The following is a 25951-nucleotide window of genomic DNA, read 5'->3' as shown; positions in this document are numbered from 1 at the left end:
ATGAAACACGTTAACAGTGTGTTCTGAACAAAACAGGATTTATTAATCACTCATTTTATTTTTCTAATCAGACTGGTTTGGGTTGGAAGGGACCTTAAAGCCCATCCAGTCCCCACCCCCCTGCCCCGGGCAGGGCCCCCTTCCCCCAGCCCAGGGGGCTCCCAGCCCCGTCCAACCTGGCCTTGAACCCTTCCAGGGAGGGGGCAGCCACAGCTGCTCTGGGCACCCTGGGCCAGCGCCTCACCCCCCCCACAGGGAACAATTTCTGCCTTAGATCTCATCTACATTTGCCCTCTTTCAGTTTAAAACTGTTAGCCCTTATCCTATCCCCACACCCCCTGACCCAGAGTCGTCCCCCCCCTCTCCTGTCCCCCCTTTAAGCCCTGGGAGGCCACTCTCAGGGTCCCCCCGGAGCCTTCTCTTCTCCAGGCTGAACCCCCCCAACTCTCTCAGCCCAGCCCCCCAGGGGAGCTGCTCCAGCCCCCCCAGCATCTCCGTGGCCTCCTCTGGCCCCGCTCGAGCAGCTCCGGGTCCTTCTGCTGTTGGGGGCCCCCGAGCTGGCCCCAGCACTGCAGGGGGGTCTCCCCAGAGCGGAGCAGAGGGGGAGAATCCCCTCCCTGGCCCTGCTGCCCCCCCTGCTCTGGCTGCAGCCCAGGATACCCAGTTCAATCTGTAACCATATGGATTTACCTACTTACTGAATGTGTTCAGATACAGCATTCCAAAGCAAATGCCAGACTTCCGTAGTCTCCTTCTAGCTTTCACATTTAAGAATACATTTTACTATACATATACCTAAACACCAGGAAGTGAGACATGATCTCTGCAGAATGAAAAGAGTATTGAAGAAAGGCTTAAAAATTAATGATATTTACACAAAAAGCAGAGGATATTGTTTTAATAATGTCTGTACGGAAGGAAATGCTTTTCATTTCGATATAACTTATGGAAATAATGCTATGGACACTTAAAATACTTTGTTTAAGAAATAATCTTTTAAAAAATAGCTATTTTAAGCTAGTTTTAAGAAATAACCCGTTCTCCAGGTTTTATCAGGTTTTTCTAGTTTTAAGTAACCTGTTCTCCAGATTTTAAGAAATAACCTGTTCTCCAAGTTTTACTATACATATACCTGAACACCGGAAGTGAGAGATGACCTCTGCAGAATGAAAACAGCAGGAGAGGCAGGCATTTCATTCATACTTAAAAATGAACACTGTTTACACAAAAAGCAAAGGATACTGTTTTAACAATGACAGTATGGAAGGAGATGATTTTCATTAAAATAACTTTTTTCTAGTTTTAAGAAGTAACGTGTTCTCCAGGTGGACACAGGTATTATCTAAGTAGTAGGAAGAATCACATGTCTGAAGAACGTATTCTGAAGGTGAATGATAGTGATGACCAGTAAACATGTAAAGGGCCTCCCACAGGTTTGCAGAACGCATGTAAGAAAGTAAGAGGCGACTCAGATCAGAGGCACTGCTTCTGGTACAACAGTCTTTGATCATTACTGAGCAAAGAAGGCCAAACACATACTATGCAGGGTATCACACATATTCCACAGACAAAGAAAATAACACCTACCTACAGAATTGTGCCTGGAAACCTCTGCTTTTAATGACAGCCCATGGGACCATGGAGAACCTCGAAAACAGAGATGAAAGCAATGGAGAGAGGTTCTCCTGAGTCTGCAGGAAGGCTACCAACTGATCAGAGATCTGAAATCTGTAGATCTCATTCATGGACCCATAAACTTCAAGATCCCTTGGCAATACAATTTGGCATTCATTCCATGAGTAAAACTGAATTCAGCATTTTGCAGATTATCTCTGATTTCATTGCGTTGTCTCCCACTTCCACCCTGGTACTTGTCACCTCTTGCTCTTCCACACTTGGGGGTGATAGGGAGCTTTTGTTTTTATTTTTGTTTTAAGCAGAAGGAGTTAACATGCAGACAGCTGGAAACCAGATCTAGAATTCAGTTTTCGGCAAGTAACCTGAGAGGACCTAGAAGCACAGTCTGTCCTAGCTAGGCTGCCTGCAGAAGATCACAGTAGCAGAGCTAAGGCAGGCAAGAAAATTAACAGCTAAAACAAGTTCTTCCATCCCTGATACACAGAAGGCAAAGAAGGAGGTCCTGTGATAGACTGCCTGGAAAAGATAATGACTGCTGCTAAGCATGAGCCCAGACCACCTGGGGAATACAACAAGAAAACACATTTTCATAAATTATCATTAAACAGACTACACTTCCATGTGTTTAGATCACCAAAAATCGGCATCTAAAAGACGGTTCCATTTGAGTTTTAGAAGTAAAAAAAGATAGTTTAATGAAACTAGAATAAAGAGGTCCTCATTACAGAATATAGTTTCAATATGCTATGGGAACATAAGGATTGAGATTTATGGTCACGTCCAACAAACATTTAATGATGCCTTCAGAAAACATCTTCTCACAGGACTTTCATGGTAATCTTCAGTCAAAAAAAATACTTAGAAATATTCGTAATCCCTCAAATTATGAGTACTGCTAATAATAAATTAGGGGGGTTGGGGCACTTAGGGCAGGCAAGTGCCTCTTAGTTCTGCTGAAGGAAGATGGATCCAGAGAATAAAGTGGTATTTTTTTTCCCCATAAAAAACAACAATAAATGCAGAGACCCAACTTGCTCTTCCAAAAGACTCATGAGGAGAATGATCAGCCATCTCAAATGTCCAAATTCTATGCTCAATAACGTCTAGAAAAAATAATTTATATCACTATGACCTTTAAAGGAATAATCTGGACAGAACTGATTATAGCATAGTCTTTAACATACACTACAACCTTCACGTAAAAGCTAAGCTCCCTGCCATATAGCTCACTATTAAAATGTGCTAACAAGTCAGGTGGAAATGTGATACCAGCTTATTAGACCACACAGTCTGTGTAGCAATTAATACGTCTTTTTTCTTACCCTGTAAATTACCTGGCATTCTTTTGGGAGCCATAAAAACAAACAAGAGACCCTTACTCATACCAAAAGTGACCTTTCAAAGAGCTGTGGAGAAGACACTAATAGAATCTTACCTGGAAAATAATCAAGATTTTACTATAGCTACTTGTGAGAATTAATAGATCCCTCCTTGCACCAACACCATGTGGAAGAACTTCCATTGTAAGGAGGGTAAGAGAGGCACAGGAACTTCTGGACTGTAAAAAGATCTGAACTATTATGTACAGAACTCATCTTGTAAGAAAGGACTTTTCAAGTACTGCCCCTCCAAACCCAGGGCCCAGCAATGTGAATGAATGGCCAGGCCTGAGGAAGTGGAAGAGTGGTTACTTGTGGCACTCAGAAGTTCATTGGTAGGAGTGCTGATAAAAATCTATTCTTCTCTGAGGAATCGCAATTATGTTCTATTTCCCCTTTTGACTTACTACATCTTCAGCTTGTAAAGAAGTGAAATGTCTTGGTTATGAGTGAGTGGTGGGGGTTTTTCGGCTATAGGGGGGGCCCACTGTGAGAAGCTTCTCGAAGCTCCCCCAGCTCCAAGTCAGCTCCACCTCTGCACCAAAACTGAGCCCATCAGCTGCGCCTCTGCGATAACGTATTTAAGAAGGGACGTGGTGACGAGCAGTGGGACTTGTGAGGAGGAGTTGGTGCAGCTGCATGAACACCAAGGTCAGTGGAGGAACGGAGGAAGAAAGGAGGGGGGAGGTGTGCCGGAGCAGAGACCCCCCTGTATCCTGTGGTGAGATGGCAGGGCGGCCCCTCCTGCCACATGGAGATCTACAGTGGAGCAGACAATGATTTATGGCCTGTGGTTTCCACCTTGTTGATCAAGGTGCTGTGCCTGAAGAAGGCCGGGGTCTTGTGGGAAAAGGCAGCCCCGCTGCTGTAATTCAGCGCTGGGAGGATTGCAGCATACGGGGGAGTCCCACGCCAGAGCAGCTCGGGAAGGGCTGCAGCCGTGGGAGGGAATCCAGTCGGAGAAAGTTGGTGACCCACACCAGAGCAGAGAGGGGAACGCTGCGGCCCATAGGAGGGACTCATGTTGGAGAAAGCTTGTGGAGGACTGTCTCCTGTGAGAGGGGGACCACAATGGAGCAGGAGGAAGAAGTTCCAGAAGCTCCCCCCACTGAAGATGGAAGAAGCAGCAGCACTAACTGCACCCCCTCATTCCCTGCCCCTGTGCCACTGGGGGGAGGAGGTAGAGATATCAGGAGCAGAGCTGAGCCCAGGAAGAAGGGAGGGGTGGGGGAAGTTGTTCTCAAGATGTGGCAATGCTTCTCACTGTCCTACTCTGTTATGTGTTGTTAGTGTCTGTAATAAATGTATGTTCTTTTTTTCTTCCCCTAATAAGTCTGCCTTTTGCTCATGCCCATAAAGGGTGATTTTTTCCCCCATCCCAGTCCTATCTCAAACCCCAAGCCTGGCTCATCTGTCCCTTCTCATTGCCAGAAGAGAAGGGGGAGATAGTGGCTGTGTGGCCTTTGGCTGCCAACCAGGCTCAAACCACGAAAAGAAGGCAGAAACAAGATGCATGTTGAACCCTCTTCTCTCAAAAGAAGATCTCAGTTCAAAATCTAGAGAAATGAGATCTTAACTAGAGAGATTAAGAGATCTCCTTTGGACACTGTAAAGAAAGAAAAACCCATTCTACAGTAAAGACCAACTTTTGTCTCAGAGCATCCATATAAATGACTTTTTACAAGACTTCAAAGCACAGAGAAGTTTTCCTCCAGGAAAAGTAACAGGTACTTGGAAGAGACACTGGCAGGGGTGTGTGTGTCAGTGGGTGTGTGTTCCACTTTAAATAAGCTACTCCTACTGAAATGTCTGCAATATTAATAGTCTAGGTGACCAAGCACCAGCTTTCTTTTCTGAGTTACCTGAAATGTAAACGATTTCTAATTCTAAATCATTTACATTAAAACTCCAAGGCCATAACTTATCTCCATGATCCAGGACATGCACTTTCATGACATGCATCTATCTTTTCAAGCTTATATACACATACCTAGTGAGTTCAGAACCCTGTTCACTCAGAAGAAAACATTTCCCATTGCAAATCTCAATAGAAAAAAAAAAAAAAGAGAATCCCTTTTAGATAATATGGAGGAGGTGTAAATATTTAACCTCAAGATGAGCATAAAAAAATTCTTCTTTTTAAAGCCAGAGTAGGCTTTTGCTATTCTATTTATTGGATATTCAGTAAGATGAGCATTATTAGTACTGCAAGCACTTGCAGCCTCCACCTTGAGAGTCATTTCATGTTCCTGCTGTCAGACATGAAAGATTCCTCTCCTCTCACTAGCTCGATAGAAATCAGAAGTTGTACTAGTACAGTCTGAACACAATGGAATAGTACTTCCAAACCCTTTCTCTATATAGTAACATCCTTGTTCTGCAAAGAGACCTGTACACATCTGTGTATCAGAAAATTTAAATAGTAGTATCTGAAAGAATTTCTCTTGTTGATGTACACAAATAGTCAAGAACAGACTAAGCAGTGCACACTGATAGGCACACACATGTTAAGACTCAGTCTGCTTGACTGGGCAGATTTGATATTAGAGGAAACTCCATAGGCATTCATTTTCAGGACAGCACTAGAGCATGCAAGAAGGATTCTGATAGTCTTCTCACTCAAGCATATTGTAGATATACAGAGTCCAGCTGCAGATATTTAATTGCATTTAACTACAACCAAAGCACATGCTGAAATCTTACAGCAAAGCAAATATCTCTCGAAAAAGCATTCTCCAAGAAGCGGTGAGGGTAGAGGGGAAGGAATCAAATGCCATTATTTTTGCAACTGCAGTTAAGAACCAGTAAAACTTAAAGCTTAAAAACCCAAAATCTTTCTGTATCTATTAATTTTGAGTCAACCTCTGTGCGTTCCAGACTGACTCACAACTATGTTGACTGAGGCAGCAGTATTTCACAAATCATTAAATCATCTGTAAGTGCTTTCCTCCTCATTCAAACATTCTTAAACCCTTCTCTCTTCACAAAAGCAAAGACAGAAAATATATTGGTTCAGCTAATACAGTCTACTTAGAGTTAAAGATGACACATCTGTTGTAACCAGACGACTCAACTTCAGCAAGAATAGTTTTTCTTAGCTTGAGTAGAGCACATGCTTAATAAAAAAAATGCTGAATTGCTAGTATGAATTAATAAATAATCCTTCTGTGCTTTTTTAGTTACAATTGCAGTTTTCAGATATGACAGCACAGCTACAAATGCTTTATTACTTGACCTGCAACGTGACGTCAGGGTTTTGATTTATCAGACCCCTCAGCCTGATGGAGAAGCCAGAATCCAGCAATGGACATTCCGGTGTTCTTCACTGACGATGGAATTTTGACCCCTCTGGAGTCAATGGCAAAACACTACATGGGTCAGGATTTCACTTAATAAATGTTCATCATCTTCTGCTGTGAAATATTCCTGGCTGTATTTTATAACGATTTGTCATGTTCTTTAATATGAGCATACAACGCACTCATGAAATATTTAATATATGTAAGATTTCAAAAGTAGGCACTTAACACGAGTCTCTTGCTAAGCAAAACGCACACGATGCTGAGGAACTCCATGAATCTTGCTAGATATTAGATGAGTTTATCTCAACTGTGACAAAAATCACACAAAAGCTAGCTTTTCCTGTCACCCTAAAAGATTAAGGGAGAACGGGTTTTAGAAATACCTGGTGAATTAATTTCTAAAATAAACCAATTTATTTCTAAAATAAACATTCATCCTGTCTTAAAACAGACTGATGTGCATATAGAAGCAAACCATTTTATTTTTCATTCATCAAACATTACTTTATACAATAACATAAACATTCACACAATCAGAAAATTGTATCACACACAGAACTAGAGTATTTTCTCAGTGCTTCTGTATTATGACAATACACATCATTCATATTGCAGACAAAACTGATAAATCAAGCCATGTACTATTTCATGGCCTGTAGAAGTCAGAAGCACTAGAAGGGTGATGCTAAGACAACATTTTTTTTATTTGACATTAATTTGATTCACCTATTCAACTTCTTGATACACACCAAAATTTAGATTCAATAGTGAACTTACTAATTAATGAAACTCTCATGAGTTTAAAGAATTTGGTAGACTCCACTCCTTTTTAGATTTCCAAGTTCTTTTCCACTGAAATTTTCCTATTGCTGGTCATTTTGTTTCAAAATTATTTCACATTTACAGGTTTCATATTTTTGAGTTTTATTTACACATTATATTTTCAGAGCCCAGTGTCCCCACTGAAGCCAACTATAGTACTGTGGGTTCTAATCTCCACAAATTTAGTTCACTAACATCATTCCCTTCATGTAAAACTTTCTACTTCAGTGCGTAATTAAATTTTGCTCTAATAGCAAGGATTCAAAACAACAGCTAAATATTGTATTTTTCCAAAAATTAAGTATTTTTAAAAGAACAGATAAAGAAGATTGCAGGAATTGTACTTGCAAGAGTTACTTCATTTTTAATTTGAGGATTATGCCTTACTAAGTTCGTTGACCTTCACACCTCTGTGGGTAGAAAACTTCCTTGTAACTTTGGTCCACTCTCTGACACTTTTTTCATTGATTATGACTAGTGATCAATGTGGCTGGGACATGACTGTGCAAAATTGTGCAGGCTCCTTTATTAGTTAGCCTCATAATCTAAGCACCAAGAACAGGTTAATGAAGTGGCGTTGGTCTGTAAGTAAAATATCCTGAACAGTTCTAACTGTGTTGATGGTACACTTACAACATAAGTCATCGTTAACTACAAATAAAGCAAGATCACCATTAGTTCATGTTTTGTAGGATGTCAAGCCATTATCAGATTATGACAACAAAAAATGGAAAATTGACACACGGCTGATTCATTTCTGTTTTTTCACATTTGTGTTTGTAAGACACTTGGCTATGGCAGCCTAATTTTAATTTTCTTTGTAGAAATATTTTTCTGCATTAACTAGACAGTATTTCTAAGTCAGACATGGAAAACACTCAACAAAAGAGGTCTCAGAGTTGTATCGTGAGAGAGATATACTCCTTCAGACTACATCAGTGGCCCAAAGTAAACTTAGAGTGGTCAGCTTTCTAAGGATTTTGTCTGTAAAAACGAAATCATCAGATGGACAGGACGTATCTGTACTTCCATTTGCCCTGTGCCTTTGTGATCAGCCTGATGTGTCCATGACAGGGGTGACAGAAGGACATTCTTCATTCTGCATTAACACATGGGACAGCACTTTGATTTCTGAGAAGGCTTCCAAGAGTCATCCATATGGTGCCAGGTAATCAAAGAATTAGGAAGTCCTAATTCTAAGGCTTCCCCAGACAACTGAGAGTTACTTATATATGATTGACACCTGCATTTTTGAGCCACTGTAGTGCAGAAATACTTCTCTATCACATTTATACATGTAATTAATGAAAGCATGGTAAAGACACACGAACTTACATAGTCATGGAAGGCTTTTGCTTCACTTGAATGTTCACATGTTTCTCGTCTTTCTGGAGCTGCACAGTAGAGATCCCAGAATACACTGCAAGTTAAGAAGTTAGAGATGGTGAGAAAAACACTGTAATACTCATGTAGATTTTATGCTGTATACATACCACATATGCATGTTCATATATAGAAACAGACATATCACTTCCTTGCTGAGGGATGAAAATAGTTCTATGAAAGAATTTAGCTTTGTAAAACATATATGAGGAATCACAGCCAGCTATCTGATTCTCTGAGGCAAGAAGTGGTGTATTCTTTAAACCAAGAAGTTAGTCTAATAGACAAGGTTTAAGGGTATAAAGCGTATTTCTGAAGATCCGCATTTGACACCATCCCTCTGATAACTGCTGCAATTAGCTTCCACGAAGCACAGGAAGGGATGGATTTGTAGTAACATGAAAAGGAAAGAAACTGGAGAGAAAACTGGGAGCTCTTCCAACGTCCAATACTGTGCTTTAAACAAAAGTTCCCGGAGAAACACGGTGTATGAACAAGAGTAGGAAATAGATGGGTATGTCCTTCAGTTACAAAGAGTGAAAGGAAATTCTGGTACTCCCATCAGTTTTCCCCCAGCCCCCTTCAAAGAGAGTTATACACACATGAGTTCTAACATAAAGTTTCCGGAATTAAATGTCATGTATGCTAGAACAATTAAAAGAATAAAATCTGTTAGTGTTTCATAGTGTTCCTTCATTGTTTCAGACTTAATCCTCTTAACTTAGTCAAGCACCATAAGGCATTGTGGAAAATTTGAGCACTGTGCTGCAGACAATCAAAATCAAGGATAATGCAGACATCAGAGATACAAGGGTCATGTTCTTCTTGCCAAGCTTCTATCACACAGCTATAAGCTACAAGGGAAAAGTCAATGAAGAATATGCTACCTTCCATGCAGCTGTACAGATAACTTGGGATTGAATAGGACCACTTTAAAACTTGTAAATTCTTGTACTCCTGACAGTTGGACATATCCTCTGTAATTTTGTATTCTTTCACACACAGGCATATTGCATATATTCAAATCATGTGACAACTAATAAATACCATGGCTAAATAGCAGTGACTATGCGCACTCTTTCCACCTTGAGAATTCTACACACACAAATGTCTGTACACACCAATATATATAAAGAAAATTGTATCATGCATAAAAAATTACGTCAGCCCCATGTCTACCTGTCTTCTTAGCTGAGAGAAACCGTGCAAATGCAAACACTGCAGCACCAAGCCCACGCTAATGCATGCTACTGCTCAAAAAGGCTAGTAGTTTGGGTTCAACTGGTTCATTTCATATGCTATTCCTGTGACTAGAATGTGGACTATAGACTGAGGAAGCTCACATATATATGCACTCTCTGTACATATTGTTTTTTTCAAATGCAATTATTTAGAATATGTAGAATGATCTCTTAAATAAATGCACTATTTACTCAAAGGTAGGAAAAAAAAATGCAGGCCACCTTCTTTCAAAGATGCTTTTATCAACACACTATGCAATATTTCTTTTCCTATATCTAACATCTGTATCTTTTTCTATATCTAATTTTCTGTTTTTTCATTCCTTAACAAGAAAATTGTTCTTGATCCTCATCTTCACATTCCTTTCACAATGTTCACCTGAATTTACTGCCTCCAGCTGCTAGAACTAGCAATCAACATATTCCAAAAATCAGAGGAAAAGAAAATTGACACTTACCACCACCAAGAATGCAAGAATCCTGGGGGCTCCCCCAGTGTGATGTTTTTTTCCCATCTTATCTAAAACAAAACAATAAAACCAGAGTTTTACATTTTTGTAATCATTGTGCCTTTACACAATTTATGCAGCCTTTACAATAATTTATGCAGCTAGCAAAAAGACAAAGAATAACATATTTTGTAGTTATGAAAGGCTTTATCATCATAAAGCTGGATGGCCATATTACTGAATTACACATTACTATAGCTGATACTTACAAAAAGGCTTTTCTTATTCTAGGAAAGCATATTTTAGAATGTTTTTCTTTTTTTTTAGTTTAGGTTCTGAATAGAATTTTATTAATGATGTATTTTGTATCACTTCACCACTGAGATGTGCATTATTCTAAGGTCAAAAATGCATGACCAAAAAAAAAATAAAACCAGTGTTAAGAAGTACCCTTAAAATAATCTCAAACATTTTCTGGTTTGCACTAAGGAAAACAGACGCAGAACTAGTGTTACTGATTCAGCAGGTGGCAGTCTTCCCCCCATCTCCAAAGCAAGCCAGTGTTTCATACTGCTCAATGAGTGCTTTATTGTTACATGTAATGTGGCAAATACAAGCAGCATCAGTTATAACCCAGTCTCCCACCACTCAGTGAAAACGTAAAGCTAGTTTGGCTTGGTTTGTCTGTGCTGGCAACCTCTCTTGAACAGCTATGCTGGCTCTAACTTCCTTCCCACCCAGGAAGCTGGGTTCTATGTTGTTTTCCACAGAAATAGTTTAAGAACTCTTATCCTTGACTTCACACTTTCCTTGTTTATCAGCAAACCCATTAACGCATGGTGACAACGTTCTGTCTCTCTGCAATGCTTCCCAAATGTTGTATCTTAACCATAATCACACAACAATTTTCTTAATGCCATAGTCATTAGTTTGTCCTGAACTACAAAATTAAGTAGTTTGGTCTATAATAAAGCCCATGTAACCACTTAAGGAGCTGTGCTGCAAGTATTTTCCTGCAGAAATCCACACAACACAGTACAGAAGAATGTCTCATGTTAAAACTGGGTGGAAACTAGGGTGTTGCATGCACTCCAAATTCCTACAGTTACAACTACACATAGCATTATTTCCTGTCCAATTTTGTTAAAAAAAAATTGTTTAAACACAAACCATATTCTCTTCTAGAGACAGAAGTAATGGCAGACACAAAGAAGATTATTTTAATGAAATGCTTAAACAGCCTTAATATAAAAGATATATGCAAAGTACATAAAAGCACAGATACAGTGTTCATACTGCCAGAGGCACAGGTAAAGCTGGCATTTTCCAAAAGAGACTAAAACTTTGATTGTCAACTGCAACTTGATTTCCACATCCAATTCTTAAAAAATTTAAACACATACAAGTTCTGTCAGTAGCTTGCAGGAGAATATGTAGTTCGTATACCTAAAAATGTTCTTTGAACTCATACAAAGTAACCTGGCATCATTTTGATATATTACATGAATACAAGTATTCAAAAATAATTTTGCTATTTAAAAATATTTTTTAAAAGGTAACCTTGAGGCATTATCACTTCTGTTGGCAAAGTTGGCAGAATGAACCAACTGCATGGCACTTAACCCCACCACTACCACATAACACTAGTTTAAAAATATAAAAAGCACCTTTTAAAAAGCTCCTGCTTAAGTGCTGGCAGATAAAAATATTAATAAAAATGAAAAATATAAATAAAAGCCAAAGATACTACAAAGGTATTCTATGCTCTTCAAACACACTCCTCTGGGGCATGGCTGCTCCTCACATGCACTGCAAATGGCTTGGAAGGACTTGTATTTATCACTGGGAATACACAGTACTTCTGAGAAGTTATAAAAGCAGCCTAATGAAGAGATGTAACATACAACCAAACCAAAAAATGGTTCCTGAAGTTGAAAAATCATTCAGCTAAGAGTAAATTTATGTCTGCATAGAAAGCCCTCACTATGTCTAAGCAGTATTCATGCTCTTCAAAGCAGGGCTTGATGAGGAAATTACCCAATTTGCAGGTCTTATGCTGGTCCTTTTTAACAGGACATATTTCACCTTGAGAAATCTGAAAAGGAGCCTGAAGGGAATGTGCAAGTCTGGGGCTTGTATCAAGGAGTTTCTTTTGTTTTTCAAAAAATACACACTTCTGTCTTACATGGCAGATGTCAGTCTGTCTGATGACAGAGACTTCAAAATATTTATAAAGAATTATTAATTTTAGAAAAATCTCCTCACATTGTCAACTGTACTGATTAAGCTCACAGCCAATGATTAACTGGGAAATACGCATCTTCCTAGTCCAGCCAGGATAATGGAATTATTCCTCCAAGGTTACAATCTAACTTCAAGGATAGAAAATACGTGGGATAAGGATCAGCTCTTCAAGGAAAACGTAGCAGCTGGGACACCAAAGGAAAGATTCTGGAGCAGGACAGATTCTTTTGTTTCAAAACTGTGTGTACACCATCTGAATAGCTTTATTCAACCCTCATAAGAAATAACATGCTTTAGATGAAAGGTAGTTGTGCGAGCCCCTTGCCATTCTGCTAGCAGTATGATGAATTTGTATGCAACAGCTATTGAGTTACTTCAACTCAATACTTCATGCCATGTCTCCCAGAAAGAAGTAAATTTGCAGACCAAGATACAAGACTTATAGCCAACAAACTGAAGAGGTCTCTGATCTCAAGAGAGCCAGGAAAAAGCTAGATAAGCTTGAGGTCCTATGTTTTAGAGATGAAGGCCACAAAGCTTTGAAGGCTGTACTCAACAGGGTCCACAAAGTACAGTTCACCTTCTAACTGAAAGATCAGCAGAGGACTTCTAGACTTTCCTGACTCATAGAATCACAGAACAGCTGAGGTTGGAAGGGACTTCAAGATAGTCTGATAGCCTTTTGTGGAAAAGGGAGCCTAGATAAGATTACCTGGCACCCTGTCTAGTTGCACCTTCAAAATCCAGTGATGGGGACTCCATCGTGTCCCCGAGGAGATTGTTTCAGTGAATGATTGTTCTCACTGTAAAGAAACCAAAATGTCTTTCTCGTACAAAGATGAAATCTCTCTCTGTGCAACTTGGACCTGTTGGCCCTGATCTTCTCCACGTGGCTCCTTATGAAGGGAAAGCCTCTGTTCTCTTCGTTGTCACTCTTCAAGTACTGGAACACTGTGATGAGGTCCCCCCGGGCCTTCTCCTTCCCAGGCAGAAAAGACCTAACTCCTTCAGTCTTACCTCACAGGGCAGGTTCTCCAGCCCTCTGACTTGTGGATCAGTTCTACAAAATTCAAACTAGACACAAAGCATTACAAAAATACAGGAATGCTTCGGACAATCATCTCTAAGTTACGTTATAGTAGAGTGGATTCCATTATATTTGACTTAAATTTTCCTCCTCTTAATTTTGTTCCATTACTCTCAGCCACATTCCTTTGTATATATTTAAGGAACAGCTCTTAGTAGTTGTAATTTATACGTATATAGAGACCACTGATTGCTGTATAGCTCAATCAATCCACGTGCACATATTATATTCAGTCTTAGAGTTACTTTGAACTATTTCATCTTTAACAAAATCCAGCCAACTATTCTGGTAGGTGCAGACTGCCAGAGCAGAGAGGGCATTGAGCTCAAACAGCCATGTTTTTTAAGGAGGGACCAAACCAATACAACTTTCCTCCTATGCCATTGGGGTGTCTCCTGCACCTGAAGTACTCTCCAAACAAGTATGTCGCAACAGGACAGTTGCTTCTTAACAGCTCTGAGTCACACAAGACTGAAAACACATGGAAAATTGTGACTTTCAGTAGATCATAGGTTATTTTCATTAGATCATAGGTTCCCTAGAAGACGTTTTTGCACATCTCTCAACTGGTATTCTCTTGTTTTTATGCCATGTGCCTGTACTCAAACAAAAACAGCTGACTCACATGGGGTACAGAGTCAGGGTTAAGCTATTTGTGGTTTACAGCCCAGCAACAAATGGGCATTATAATGTTAAGACCTGTCTACTACAGAACTGACTACCGTATTTTTTTCTGCTGCTTTTACTTGTCATTTAGCTTGAGCATTTTAGTTCATTTTCTCCAAGCTGTATTAGTGTATAGTTCTCTCAATCTGAACCTGTCTGACCAAATATAATTTTTTCTAAGTTTCTCCACATCAGTGGTAACTGCTTCTGGTTCCAACATACAACCATTCACAAGTATTGTCAGCATAGTACTTGCCCTTCTGCACTGCTAATGAAAAAAGTAAAGAAACTCACAGCTTTGTGTGAAATCTAACAGACACCTCATACCAACTCTACACATCATTATTTGTCCCTGCTCCACGTTTACCATCTTTTGGCTAGTGTCAGTCTCAATTTAAAAGATTTTATATGTTATCATATTACGTTCATTCAGACCTGAGAGTTTCTCTATAACCCAAGACTGGATTAGTTCTAAAAGCTAGGTTTCAAAGACATTGTACTGAATGTTTTCTAGAAATCCAAATGTCATACCAGTTATACTTCTGACAACTGCTCACTTTGGAAATATATCATAAAAACAAAATGAACAAAATGAATTTTGCACAGTGCATTATTTACAAATGACAGCTGTTTGGGGAAAGCCAAGATGATACTCTCCATTATTTTCTCTCTTATTTTTCCATTGCTTTACTAAAGAGAAAAAACAATTGTCAAAAAACATACTTCACTATAAACATAAACTGATCCTACCACAATTCTAGTCTTTTTCATTACCTCTGCTATAGGAATTTTCTATAAATACCACAAAAAACACTCTGGGTTCCCATCCTCCCCTATCCCACCTCCAAAATGTCATCACCAGCCTAGTAAATTATGGTTGTAGTCATAATTGATTAGCCAGATGAAAAGGGAAGTTGTTAGAAGCATGGTAAGAATACACAGAGAGATCAGCACTGCTTAAGAGAGTGAGAACTGCCAAGTGTATGACAGTAGGATGTAAAATACATGATCACTGTGTATTTTGGAAAGGTACTTCATTCACAGTTGCAGATATCAACAGTAAGTTAGAAGGTCATCAAAAAATAGTATCATTGATGCATTCTCTAACATCCATGTTTATTACAGAAAATAAATTAATCTTTCACCAATGTAGTAGCAAATTACAGAACAGAGATAACAAATCACAGCAAAAACAGTTATTCAAAGTTAAATGATGTGGCAAACTGGCTTCCACAGAATCAGAAATCTATGCTGATCGATATAAACAGATATTCAAGGTTGTCACTGCTGTTTATTCTAGACCAATGTATATTTATTTCACTTCCACACATCAAAGTTGTGCAAAGAAAAAAAGGATGGGAAAACATACCTCTGATAGAAATGTCTGGGCTGATTTCTGTGCTCCTACATGGAGCAGATACTCATATACATACAGTGCTAGTCTGAAAAACAAACAAAAAGGACAATATTTAGTATTGTGCATTTCTTTGCTCCTCTTCTTTAGAAACGAAGGATTATTAGAAGTTTGAGGTGCACTCTATTGCCTTTCACAAACCACTATATACTGAATATGTCAAATCTATTACCTACACCATGATTTTTGAACTAGACATGTAGGTCAATCTGGGCAAAGGTGTTTAAATAGTAGTTAATTAAATATTATTAAACTCACAAATTACTTAATGTCAACATTTTTAATGGAATTTGGACAAGTGTCCAGTGAGATAGTAACTGACCTACTGCTGCTCTGTATTTGACCACTCTATACCATGCTTACTGTAAATACAATATATCCATACAGCAACACCAACTGTTTTTCCAGACCAATTTTTTTACACGTGGAATATGTCAAGATATTAGTACGCTTCAACAATAGCCTGTGTTTATTCAAAGAACATGCAAATTCCAGGCTGCATCAAGAAAAGTATTCCCATCATCCATCCACAGCATGCAGTACAACCACATCTCTTAAGCGAAGTGCAAACAGATTTTTAGATTCATTCAGACTTGTGTATCTAGGAGCTCTGATGGTAACAGACTACAAACGACTGTAACAGCTCCTGAAGGAGCTTCCCAAAAAGTGATCTTCAACAGCCAGGCACATCTCTAAGTCCAAAGAGCTGAAATAAGGATCTCAGTGCAGAAAGAGGACTCATTCCCTGAATGACTACCCACCACACTGGAGCTGGGAAGCCCTATCAGCAGGCCAAGAGAAGCAGAGTAGTAACAACCACCAATTTCTATTGATGTGGGCTAGATTTTAATTAGAAAACCAAACAGGTAACACTTCCTATTCCTCAGCTAACCCTACAGAGAGGCTCCTGTCTGTCTGCATATTTCAAGTTTTTCAAAATGAAATCTTGTTTAAAAGAATAATTTAATAATAATGCTTGGAAATTGTCTATAAAACATTTCACAGATCAAAAAAGGTAAAAGAAAGTCAGGCCGTGTGTCTTTTAAATTTGCTAGCATAACTGTTTTTAAGTAAAATGTACTTGCATGCACTTCATGATAAACCACTATTCCTATCTGAAACATGTTACTATTCATATTCAAAAATACGTAGTTTAACTAAACAAAGTAGAGAGGCAGATAATATCTATTTTTCTGTTACTGTTCAAAACGTTATGCAATATTAGATGTGACAACTGTCATCATGGCACTGACAGTTTAGTAATTACTGTAGTAACCTACCAAGTATGAAATTTTAAAATAATCTAGGAGAGGCATTGTTTTCACTAGTTGCTTATACCTAGCACATGCAATAAGCACATTACTCCCTCTCCCAACTTCAAAAGCAAAAATGTACCTTTTTTCCCCTCAAATTTAAAAAAAAAATAAATAAATTTATATTCAAACTTGTGACTGGGTTTAGTTTGAACCCTTGGGAAGGGTCATTTCCTACTTTTTAATTCCAGTACTTTACAAAACAGTTATTTTATTAGTTGCTATTGTGCCATATCAACAAATGCAAAGCTCAGCAGAAAACACTTGGTTCTTCCAATGGAGCACAGTATGATCCAGTGCTCAACTGCAAAGCAGCTCAGAGAGGACACAGTGATATCCCTCTAAGTACTGTGGAGAGAGAGAGGACCACGTACTCTCTAGACTCTCATCCCAGAAGAACAACAACATCTGTCAGAAAAAAAAAAAGTCACATCTTATTGACTTAATTCTTCCCAGTTCAACCATCACCCCATTTTTAAACAATACATGGTTGTAGACAAAACCTACGATCTAAGAAAGATGTAAAGGGCAGAGAAGAAGCACTTTCTACAACAGCCAAGATGACTTGAATACCCAGTAACACTCTAAAGCATCTCATTTGTGTTCCAAGATTCCCATTTTTGATCTCCTCAAAACATGAAGCCTGTAGTCCAGACAAAAGGATTTGTGTGATCATATCCTTTCTACCCCAAAAAAGGAAAGTGAAACAGCACAAAACGCAGGAGTTTATTGCAGGCACACCACCTTCTAAGTCTGCCATCTCTTGAAAGCTTTAGCAAATACTGCACCATGACACACAAACTGACAGAACAATGCTTTAATATTGAGGCAGATTCGTGAGTCTTGTCTCAGGATTCCTGGAGCCCTGAAACATGGCACACACAGCCATGCTCCAGCACAAGTCGACACTACTAACCTGTGTCCATCTTCACTGGTCCCAAAAATCCAAGGTATTTCAACGCTGTGAAAAACACAACCCTAAAACTTTGACTTAACCTGGGATGTGCTAATTAAATGTAATCATAACAACATCTCTAACTCTTTGACATGCATTCTCACAACTTGGTCTAAACATACTAGCAGTGGAATGAAATTAAATGGTGCAACTATTAAGTGTGGGAATTAAACATGACTGATTTCAGGAAAAGAATAAATATTCCAGGTCTTAGGCTTCCAAGTTGATGCATCTGCAGTAAATCAACAGTGGGACCATGCTGGCAAGGGGACTGCCTGGCTCATGGGGCACGGAAGCCAGGACCACCTTCCACAAACAGATGAGAGACAAAAGGCACAACACAAAATAACCTGATTGGGTCTTATTAGATCTAGATCACTGGTCTATCCCTAGTTATTGTGCTGTCAGGAAGTCTTTACGGAAGTTAACAAAGTTATAGCTTCATTCAGAAATAAATGCATTTACCACAGAGATCAAAAGAAAGATACTGATATTTTACTGCATTAGCTGCAGCAAAAGGATCAATGGCAACGGATGCTCTGAGGAAAAACAGCAAAGAAACCCAAAAAAGATAAACGCTGTGCAACAAGGAGGATTACCAGATATACTAACTTTAAACCGCAGCGTAAAACCAGAATAAGACAAAGATTAGGCTACAGTCCAAGCATGTAAATTTAACAAATAAATAAGCTATTTAACATCTCAGCAGAGTACTAAGAAAATAATAGCAAGATGGTCTTCAAAACCGAAGGACTTGGGTTTGAAGTGACATTTTACAAGACAGTTTTTACTCATTAAACGGGTGTGAAAAATTGTGTAAAAGCAGTAAGGAGACATATGTTAAATTTTCACATTTACATACTTGTTGACATCCCATGAGTAATGTGAGGAAAAAATATTTCCAATCAATTTATGACAACGCTGAAGTAATTTCTGTTAAAGACATGCCATAGGCCAGAGTTCCCCTCTCCCTGACAAGACAACTGGATCACACATTCATCTATGGCCTGATGATGCACTCATTTTATTAAAAAAAAAAAAAAAGTTACTGTCTAGATCATACTGCTACAGTTGTCATTTTGCTAAGCTGGTGTGTTTTGCATACAGTTTCTGCTCTAATTGGGCAAGGCATTCATACATCCCACAAGCATCTACTGAACTCCTAAGAGATGAACCATATACGTGGGCCTAGTCAACCCGTTACCAGGATATTACAAGGAAATAAACAGTAATTACTCTATGATGTGGAAATGATCTTACATGTTATGGTGGGAAGATGCAACCAGTTCAGTGAGAACTTACAACCAAAGCCTTGTAGCAGTATGTCCATTGATGAAAACTAGGTGGGGTAAACTCCCCCCTGTTCAAAGTCAAGAGATTAAGACAACACCAAACTTTCCATAAAAAGCAGTGAAAACTTGAAAGCAGCAAGACGATGTTCACCTTCTCTGGTTTTGGTATCTAAATTAGGTGCCCTGAGGCATAGTCCCTGTGGCCCACAAGCTTCATTGACTATATGTAGGGTACTCAACTGGCTGTTCAGACAAACATATGACTACAGAAGAAGGGCTCAAGTTATGATGACAGAGTCTTTCAGAAAATAGTTTGTCTATAAAAGGTAAAACATTAGTATCTTTGTTTCATTCCATAAGAACATGTGTACTGAGAAAATTTCTGTCTCTCAATCCAAGACTGAACTTCAAGCACCAAGTTTGGTTTAGCATTATTTCTAAGGAAACGAACAAAATGAAAACGGCCACATTTTTCCATGAAGTTCAAAAGCTGATCTTAGAAGAATAAGGAATTGCAATAAATTAGCTTCTGCTTTCTCCTGAAAGCTGCCCAGTAAACCTGCCAGGAGCAGGCAACTATTATACATAGCTCCATGCAGCTTTCATTGTTTTATTAGCCATATGCCATAACTAAAAATATATGTAATTTAATTGAGGGTACAGTGGTGTATAACCATTATCCAGAAAGTTATAAAATCAATGTGATGGAGCAAAAACCTGCAGCTCCTCAGCTTTGGCAGTGCTTCAAAGCACCATTTGGGTACTGTACCTGCATTATGCAGCACCAACACTTACTGCAGCTTAACACTGCAATAAGCAACTGCTGCCCCTTCTCCACAACATCTACGATGGTGAGTAACTGTACATCACTGAAATGTTCCTAGATGCTACCAGCTCCTCTGCCAACAACAGACATTAAGCTGTTAACACCTTATGCTGGATGTGGGGGGAAAGAAAAAAAAAAAAAGTATCTATAATGGGAATGTTCCAGATCTGAGCATCACCAAGGTAGATCAAGTATTTCTGGCTTGTTCAGACTTCATTTTTTTAAACCATTTATGTATGGAAAGTTCTGCATATGATACACTATCCATTTAACTTTTGGGGTTTTTAAGCAGTAAATAAAAAACACAATGAAATTTGTGAATCAATATCCATACATAATTTTTAGTTTGTGTGAAGAAGAGGTGAAGCAGGTGAGCAACATTTAAAAGCAGCTCCATAGAAAAGATTTTGTACATTCCTCTCTGTGTTTCAGGAGTCTTGCAGTATTCCACAATCACTACTCCAACCTACACAGAGAAACAGCCTTTTTTTCTTTCCAAAAAAGTAAATAGACTTAATTTCATATCCAGAAATATAAACCTCATTCTCTGAAATAAGAAAAAGTAGCACTGAATCCATATTTTAAATAAAATACAACAGCTAAGAACATATCAGATGTGGGGTTTCTTGAAAAAAATTTTTTTGAATCCATCAATCCAGTATTTCAAAAACTGCTCTGAAGCTCCTGATGGTGAGCTGACTTTGGTAAGTTTCTACTAACAACAGCAAACAATTAGGTTTTTTCCTTAAAAATTTTCATATTTTTAACAGAGATGTATGACAAGCCACTCTTTCTCCCCTATTTGATCACATTGACAGTCATCTCCCTCTCCCTCCCCATATATTCATATACTAATATAATTTTTCCCTATATTTTTTACATCTTTTTTTCATATCTACATGTGTACATACATATAATCTTTTCCTATACATCTTATTTGAGATTTAGGTGATTCAGTCTGCTGTCAACTATCCATGACAAGACAGGACTGGGACAAGAGACCTCATGGGCCATTCTAGGTGTTTCACTGCACAAACCCAAACCCCACAGAGTCACCCGGTGCATACCTCTACTCAGCTTCCCTGAACAGTGGAAAAATCAGCTTGGCTGCAACACCAAACTCAAGTTATACCCAAGAATTTAGTTAGCTTTTTTCATTTGCTTAGGCAGGTACATTGACAACGGCCTCTACGTTACAATGATTTAACTGTACACACACCCCTAGCACATCAGTTCTCCCGGGCATGCCGTTTCACCTACACATAATTCACATTTTGGTTTGTTTAGCTTGAGGCCAGCAGACTGCTCTTTTCAAGATCCTCTAATCATACCAGCCTACTGTGTTTTTCTTCCAGCTTCAGAACATGATCTACCTTAATGTTATTGCTCTGTATCCTATCAACCATGTGATCAGTTTTCTTCAAAACACCTGGGTATTAACTGAAACCCAAACACTGCTCTGAGGAAACAGTATGTCCCAAAGGAGATACTCGATGTTTGTTCGGCTATGTGCACTGCCTTTTCTGAGAGCTATCACAGCCATGCAAACACAGGCAGCATAAAAGTGTATGTATTCAACATTATGCGTATCCATTTATGTCTTCCTCGCTCTGTAGATAGGAGAAAACATTGTCCTTGTATGCACCTAAATATTTGGAGCTTCTACCCAATGCTGTAATGAACAATGGCCTCAGAGCCTTGTATTAGGCTGATAGTACTTTCCAAGTAAGCTCATCCTTCTCATTTATTGCAGTTTTACAGAAAAGGGAAGCCGCCTTCTACCACGATTCTGGACAGGTAGACTGACCTCTAGTCTCTCTTCCACTTGATTGCCTGAAGATGTTCCGAAAATACGCCTCGGTAAGTCTGGTCACCCTCCCCTTGATTATATATACTGCTTCAAGTGTTAAAGACTCTTGTAACCTAGTAAGTGCCCTTTTAGTCTTAACAATATTAAAAATAATGGTAGGGTTTTTTTCAGACTACTCATACACTTGCAACTCAGAAATGCTTTTTGCATCCTAATTTCACATGCTTTCACTACTTAACCTCCTGCAGACATCAAGCACTAGTATAACTATTTCCAATAACACATTAACTTGTGCACCAGTATATAACTAAACATTGAATAGGTAGCTGGTATCCACTGATCTTTTGAAAAAGATCAGAGATAAATGCTGTGGTGGAGTCTGCCGTATCTCCCACAGACACTTAATTGCATGGGTTTACATATTCTCATCTGCTAAGGATGTCTTGGTTTGTGCTAAGATGTCATGCTGCACAGCATTCCCCACTTTACTTTCATCTGACTCTCACTGAATTTCATATTCATTTTCAGTTTAGGTCTCAGCTTGTAGAAATTACTACAGAGCCAAAGTATTGCAAAATTAACACACTCTTCCATAGACTCCATCTTGAATGGGATAATTTCCATTGATTTCCACATACTTCATCAAATTGCAGATTTTCTTGATGACCTCTAGGATTTCAAATACAAATCTTTGTCTGTTTTGCACACATATTCCTCCAAAAGTTTCCCAGTAGATATTCACAGGCTTCCTAATCCACGGTTAAGAAAGAAGTAAGACTTACACACCTGAAAGTCTGCCTCTATTTTTCCAGCTATATTTTCTGTATCCCCCTCTCCCACCTTCTTGCCTCCTCCAACCTAATGTCACTAGCCTAGAAAGCTAAACCATTTAGATGTATCATTCCCGAAGTGACATTACAGGCAAGTCTTTGCTGCCTATGGGGGTTGAAAGACTGTGTCCCCTTTCTTCTCCCCCATGCCTGAGGGCCAGAAAGCAGAGGTTGCCTCCAGACTAGCCAGACTGATGCTGATGGAAATATTTTGTTGTATGGGATGAGTTTGCTGTAACAGAGGAAGCAAGACAAGCTCTTTGGGTGCTCTGGTGACTTGCAAGGACCATGGGCAGTAAAATGCCTTTACCATGTAATTCTCAGCACTGTCCAACACAAAAGACAGTCTTCTGTTCAGGTAGCCTTTGCCTTTTTTGCTTCTAGGGCAAGCTGTTTACACTGAAATAGCACAATTCCTTCCCGTACAAACAGAAAAGGCGGCTGAGTTCATCCAACCACCCACTGGCACTGAGGACCAAAAACATTCTCTTCTCACTACTCTCATTTCTTCTCCCTTTCCCAGCTCAGGGATTAGAAAATTAACCCAACCAACAAAAGTGAACAGTCTTCCGCTTGACGAGTGAGCTGAATCAGCCTGCCAAGGGCCAGAGCAGCCGCACAGGAGCACAAAGAAGCAGGAGCACTCATTTTGGCAGCCCTGGACTGCTAACACAGACCTGCCCGCACTGTCAATTCCTCCTGCTGGCTAGAATTTCAAACTTGACATTTTATGAAAATGTATGTATTTTTAAGGTAACCTCTAAGTAGTTTCTTGTGTCTAAACCATATAAACTATTCAACTTACCATAACTATAAAATATGCTCAATGGCAGCTAAAAAAAATACTTATATGACAGAACATTTTAAACTATAAACTGACACTGTTATATGAAGACTTGAGGTTCCAACTCTTCCTGATAATAAAGGCGCTAACCTCAGTCTTCCCTGCTGCCTTCAGTGGGATAAGTAATGGGGTTTTACATGTTATTTTTTCCCTGGTATATAGTTTGCTATAGTTAACGAGTTTAATGCAATGCATCCTGCCCTGGTTGTAAGCAGAGGTAACAGCATGGAGCTATTGTAAGGAGAGGCACTGACAGAGGGCAAAGCACAGACACACTCCTTAGCAAAATGAAAACTTTAAAGCTACACACGTGCCACAGCATTACCAGTAGGTGGTACCTAGTTGAGCAGCTAGTGTATGACATTTCTTTGTAGACTTAAATCACTTGTTACATATGACAGATTGTTTTAAAATACTGTATCAGCAGAAACCAGTGCTGACACTGACCCATGACGCTGCAAACACCAGGTTTCACTGCTCACCATTTGCCACTTGTCACCCACTGTACTCAAAGCTAATTTGCAAAATCTGACAGTGACTGAAATGTTTCAAATGTATAAAGAAAAAATACTTTTGTATTTATATACTGACAGAAAAATAGTGACTGGCTTCTAACCAGTGCCTTGCTAGCACAAACAGGCTGTTGAGAATGTCGCTGTTGCACAACTGGTGCTCAGCACTGCTTAGCCACCGCACAGGCAGATGACACCTTCAAGCTACAACAGCTTGGGGGGCTACCACCTTCAACAGTTCACAGTGGACTTTTATATGGCAAGGTCCCTCCACCCCACAGGGAGATGCACTACTGAGTACTGGAGGTGCTGCCAGCCTGCTTTAAAGCAAAGCCAGCCAGGTTACCTTTGATCAGCTTCAGCAGCAACTGTAGCCATGACGGCCTATGCGGCACAGATGCCACCAAGGCTTTATCATGGTTCTGTTGTAGTAATAGCTCCAAGCAGTAGAGTAACATTATCTTAAAATATTACAGCTGTTCCTAAAGCAACTGCCTACCCTGGAACAGGAAGAACTTTGCCCTGTCTACAGGAGCACCAGGAGAAGGCTAACATGAAGGAAGAAGCACGGATATATACAGCCAGCTCCCCAAGGATGAGCTAGATTCATCTCAGGTCAGCACCAACCGGATATGCAATGCCCATCAGCCCCACAAACAAAAGCATCGTGTAACTTAATTTTCATTCATATGAAGAAAACGGTATTTCTGAATATCTGGTTTGTGGAAGGACCCATGTTTTTGCTAGTAGCTTTCCCAACTCTTCTCAGAAAGTATAGGTTTAATATCGTATTAAATACTCTGGGTGGGTCCATAACATTGAAGATTACCAGAAATCACTGCTACTGAAACCTAAAGTCCTCTCTTCAAAGCTACAGTGTGAGACAGAACATTAGAACATCACTTGTCAAAAAATGGAGTGAAGAAGTGGAGGAGGACCCTGGCTGGTACCACAGACAGGCTGGAGGTCTCACACTGCTGGTCTCCTTCTCATGGTTAATGTTGGGCAATTTTTTTTTCTTCTTTTACAGAGTATCATGGTTAAGCCCAGTTGCAGACAATTAGTCAAATGAAGGTTGTATCATTCCTTCCCACTCACTACCTACTCTAGTTATGTTTTTAAACTCTATTAAGAGCAAACTCCATACTCAAAGTTTGATAGGATGCTCTAAAGAGCTCCCTTCCATGTTTTATAAACTGGCACAGTACCACAGGAATATGTCAGCATATATGTCAGTGTACCTACAGGTTAAGGGGGCAGCCAACTGGTAACAGCGGCAAATACATTTATCTACTTAGAAAGCCATCAAGCTGATCCTGCCTGGCCTTTCAGCACACTCGTATGGCAACCCACAAATAAGAAAGAACAGAAGGATTTGGATTCAGAAAGCAGCAATTTGTAGGGCACACAGATCTCGTTCTGTGAAAGGCTCAAGGTTTTGGAAAGGACACTTGTAAATTTAGTAGCCACATTAGATGAAATTAATCTCAGACTTACTAGCAAAATGTTTTCTGAATTTCATCGCAAGTTTCTTGTTGGAACCAAATAGTCAAAGGCTGACTACTACTCCTGGCTGGCAGATTATCTCAATGGCAAGCTGAAATAATTAACATTATCACAAAGAATAAAACAGTAGACTTCCAGAAGCCACAATCAATCATGAAACAGAGAATTAGTCTCAAGAGGGAAGCAAAGAAAACAGGGATGAAGGGACAAGCAATAACAAGTCACCTCATGAATCTTACAGGAATCATATGGGATGAGAAAATTGAGAATTAATTTCCCTGAGTATCTATCTAAAAAGTGATGGTGTAAAGTAATTTGTGTGACTGATTATGAAATTATAGCATTTTCTTCTGGAGAGAGGAAGTTCTGAAAGCATCAGAGTAAAGCTAGACCTCAAACTAAAGACCTCAGGAGTCAAACAAATTCAGCGAACTGGTA

General features: G+C 39.3%; 1 protein-coding gene across 5 annotated transcripts in view; it reads right to left on the bottom strand.

Moving 5' to 3' along the window:
- Positions 1-25951, bottom strand: part of SSBP2 (single stranded DNA binding protein 2) — a 194326-nt gene that overhangs the window by 136388 nt on the left and 31987 nt on the right. For all 5 annotated transcript variants that reach the window (XM_042788070.1, XM_042788069.1, XM_042788068.1 and 2 more), the window contains exons 2-4: positions 15581-15653; positions 10224-10285; positions 8477-8561 (exon numbers count right to left, since the gene is read on the bottom strand). In XM_042788070.1, coding sequence (XP_042644004.1) covers positions 8477-8561; positions 10224-10285; positions 15581-15653 — 220 coding nt within the window. The remainder of the gene's footprint in view (positions 1-8476; positions 8562-10223; positions 10286-15580; positions 15654-25951) is intronic.

This window comes from Tyto alba, unplaced genomic scaffold (assembly GCF_018691265.1).
Source record: "Tyto alba isolate M040663 unplaced genomic scaffold, T.alba_DEE_v4.0 Super-Scaffold_13, whole genome shotgun sequence".
NCBI lineage: Eukaryota > Metazoa > Chordata > Aves > Strigiformes > Tytonidae > Tyto > Tyto alba.
Note: the sequence above shows the minus strand (reverse complement) of the source record. Positions and strands in the feature narration are given on the sequence as shown.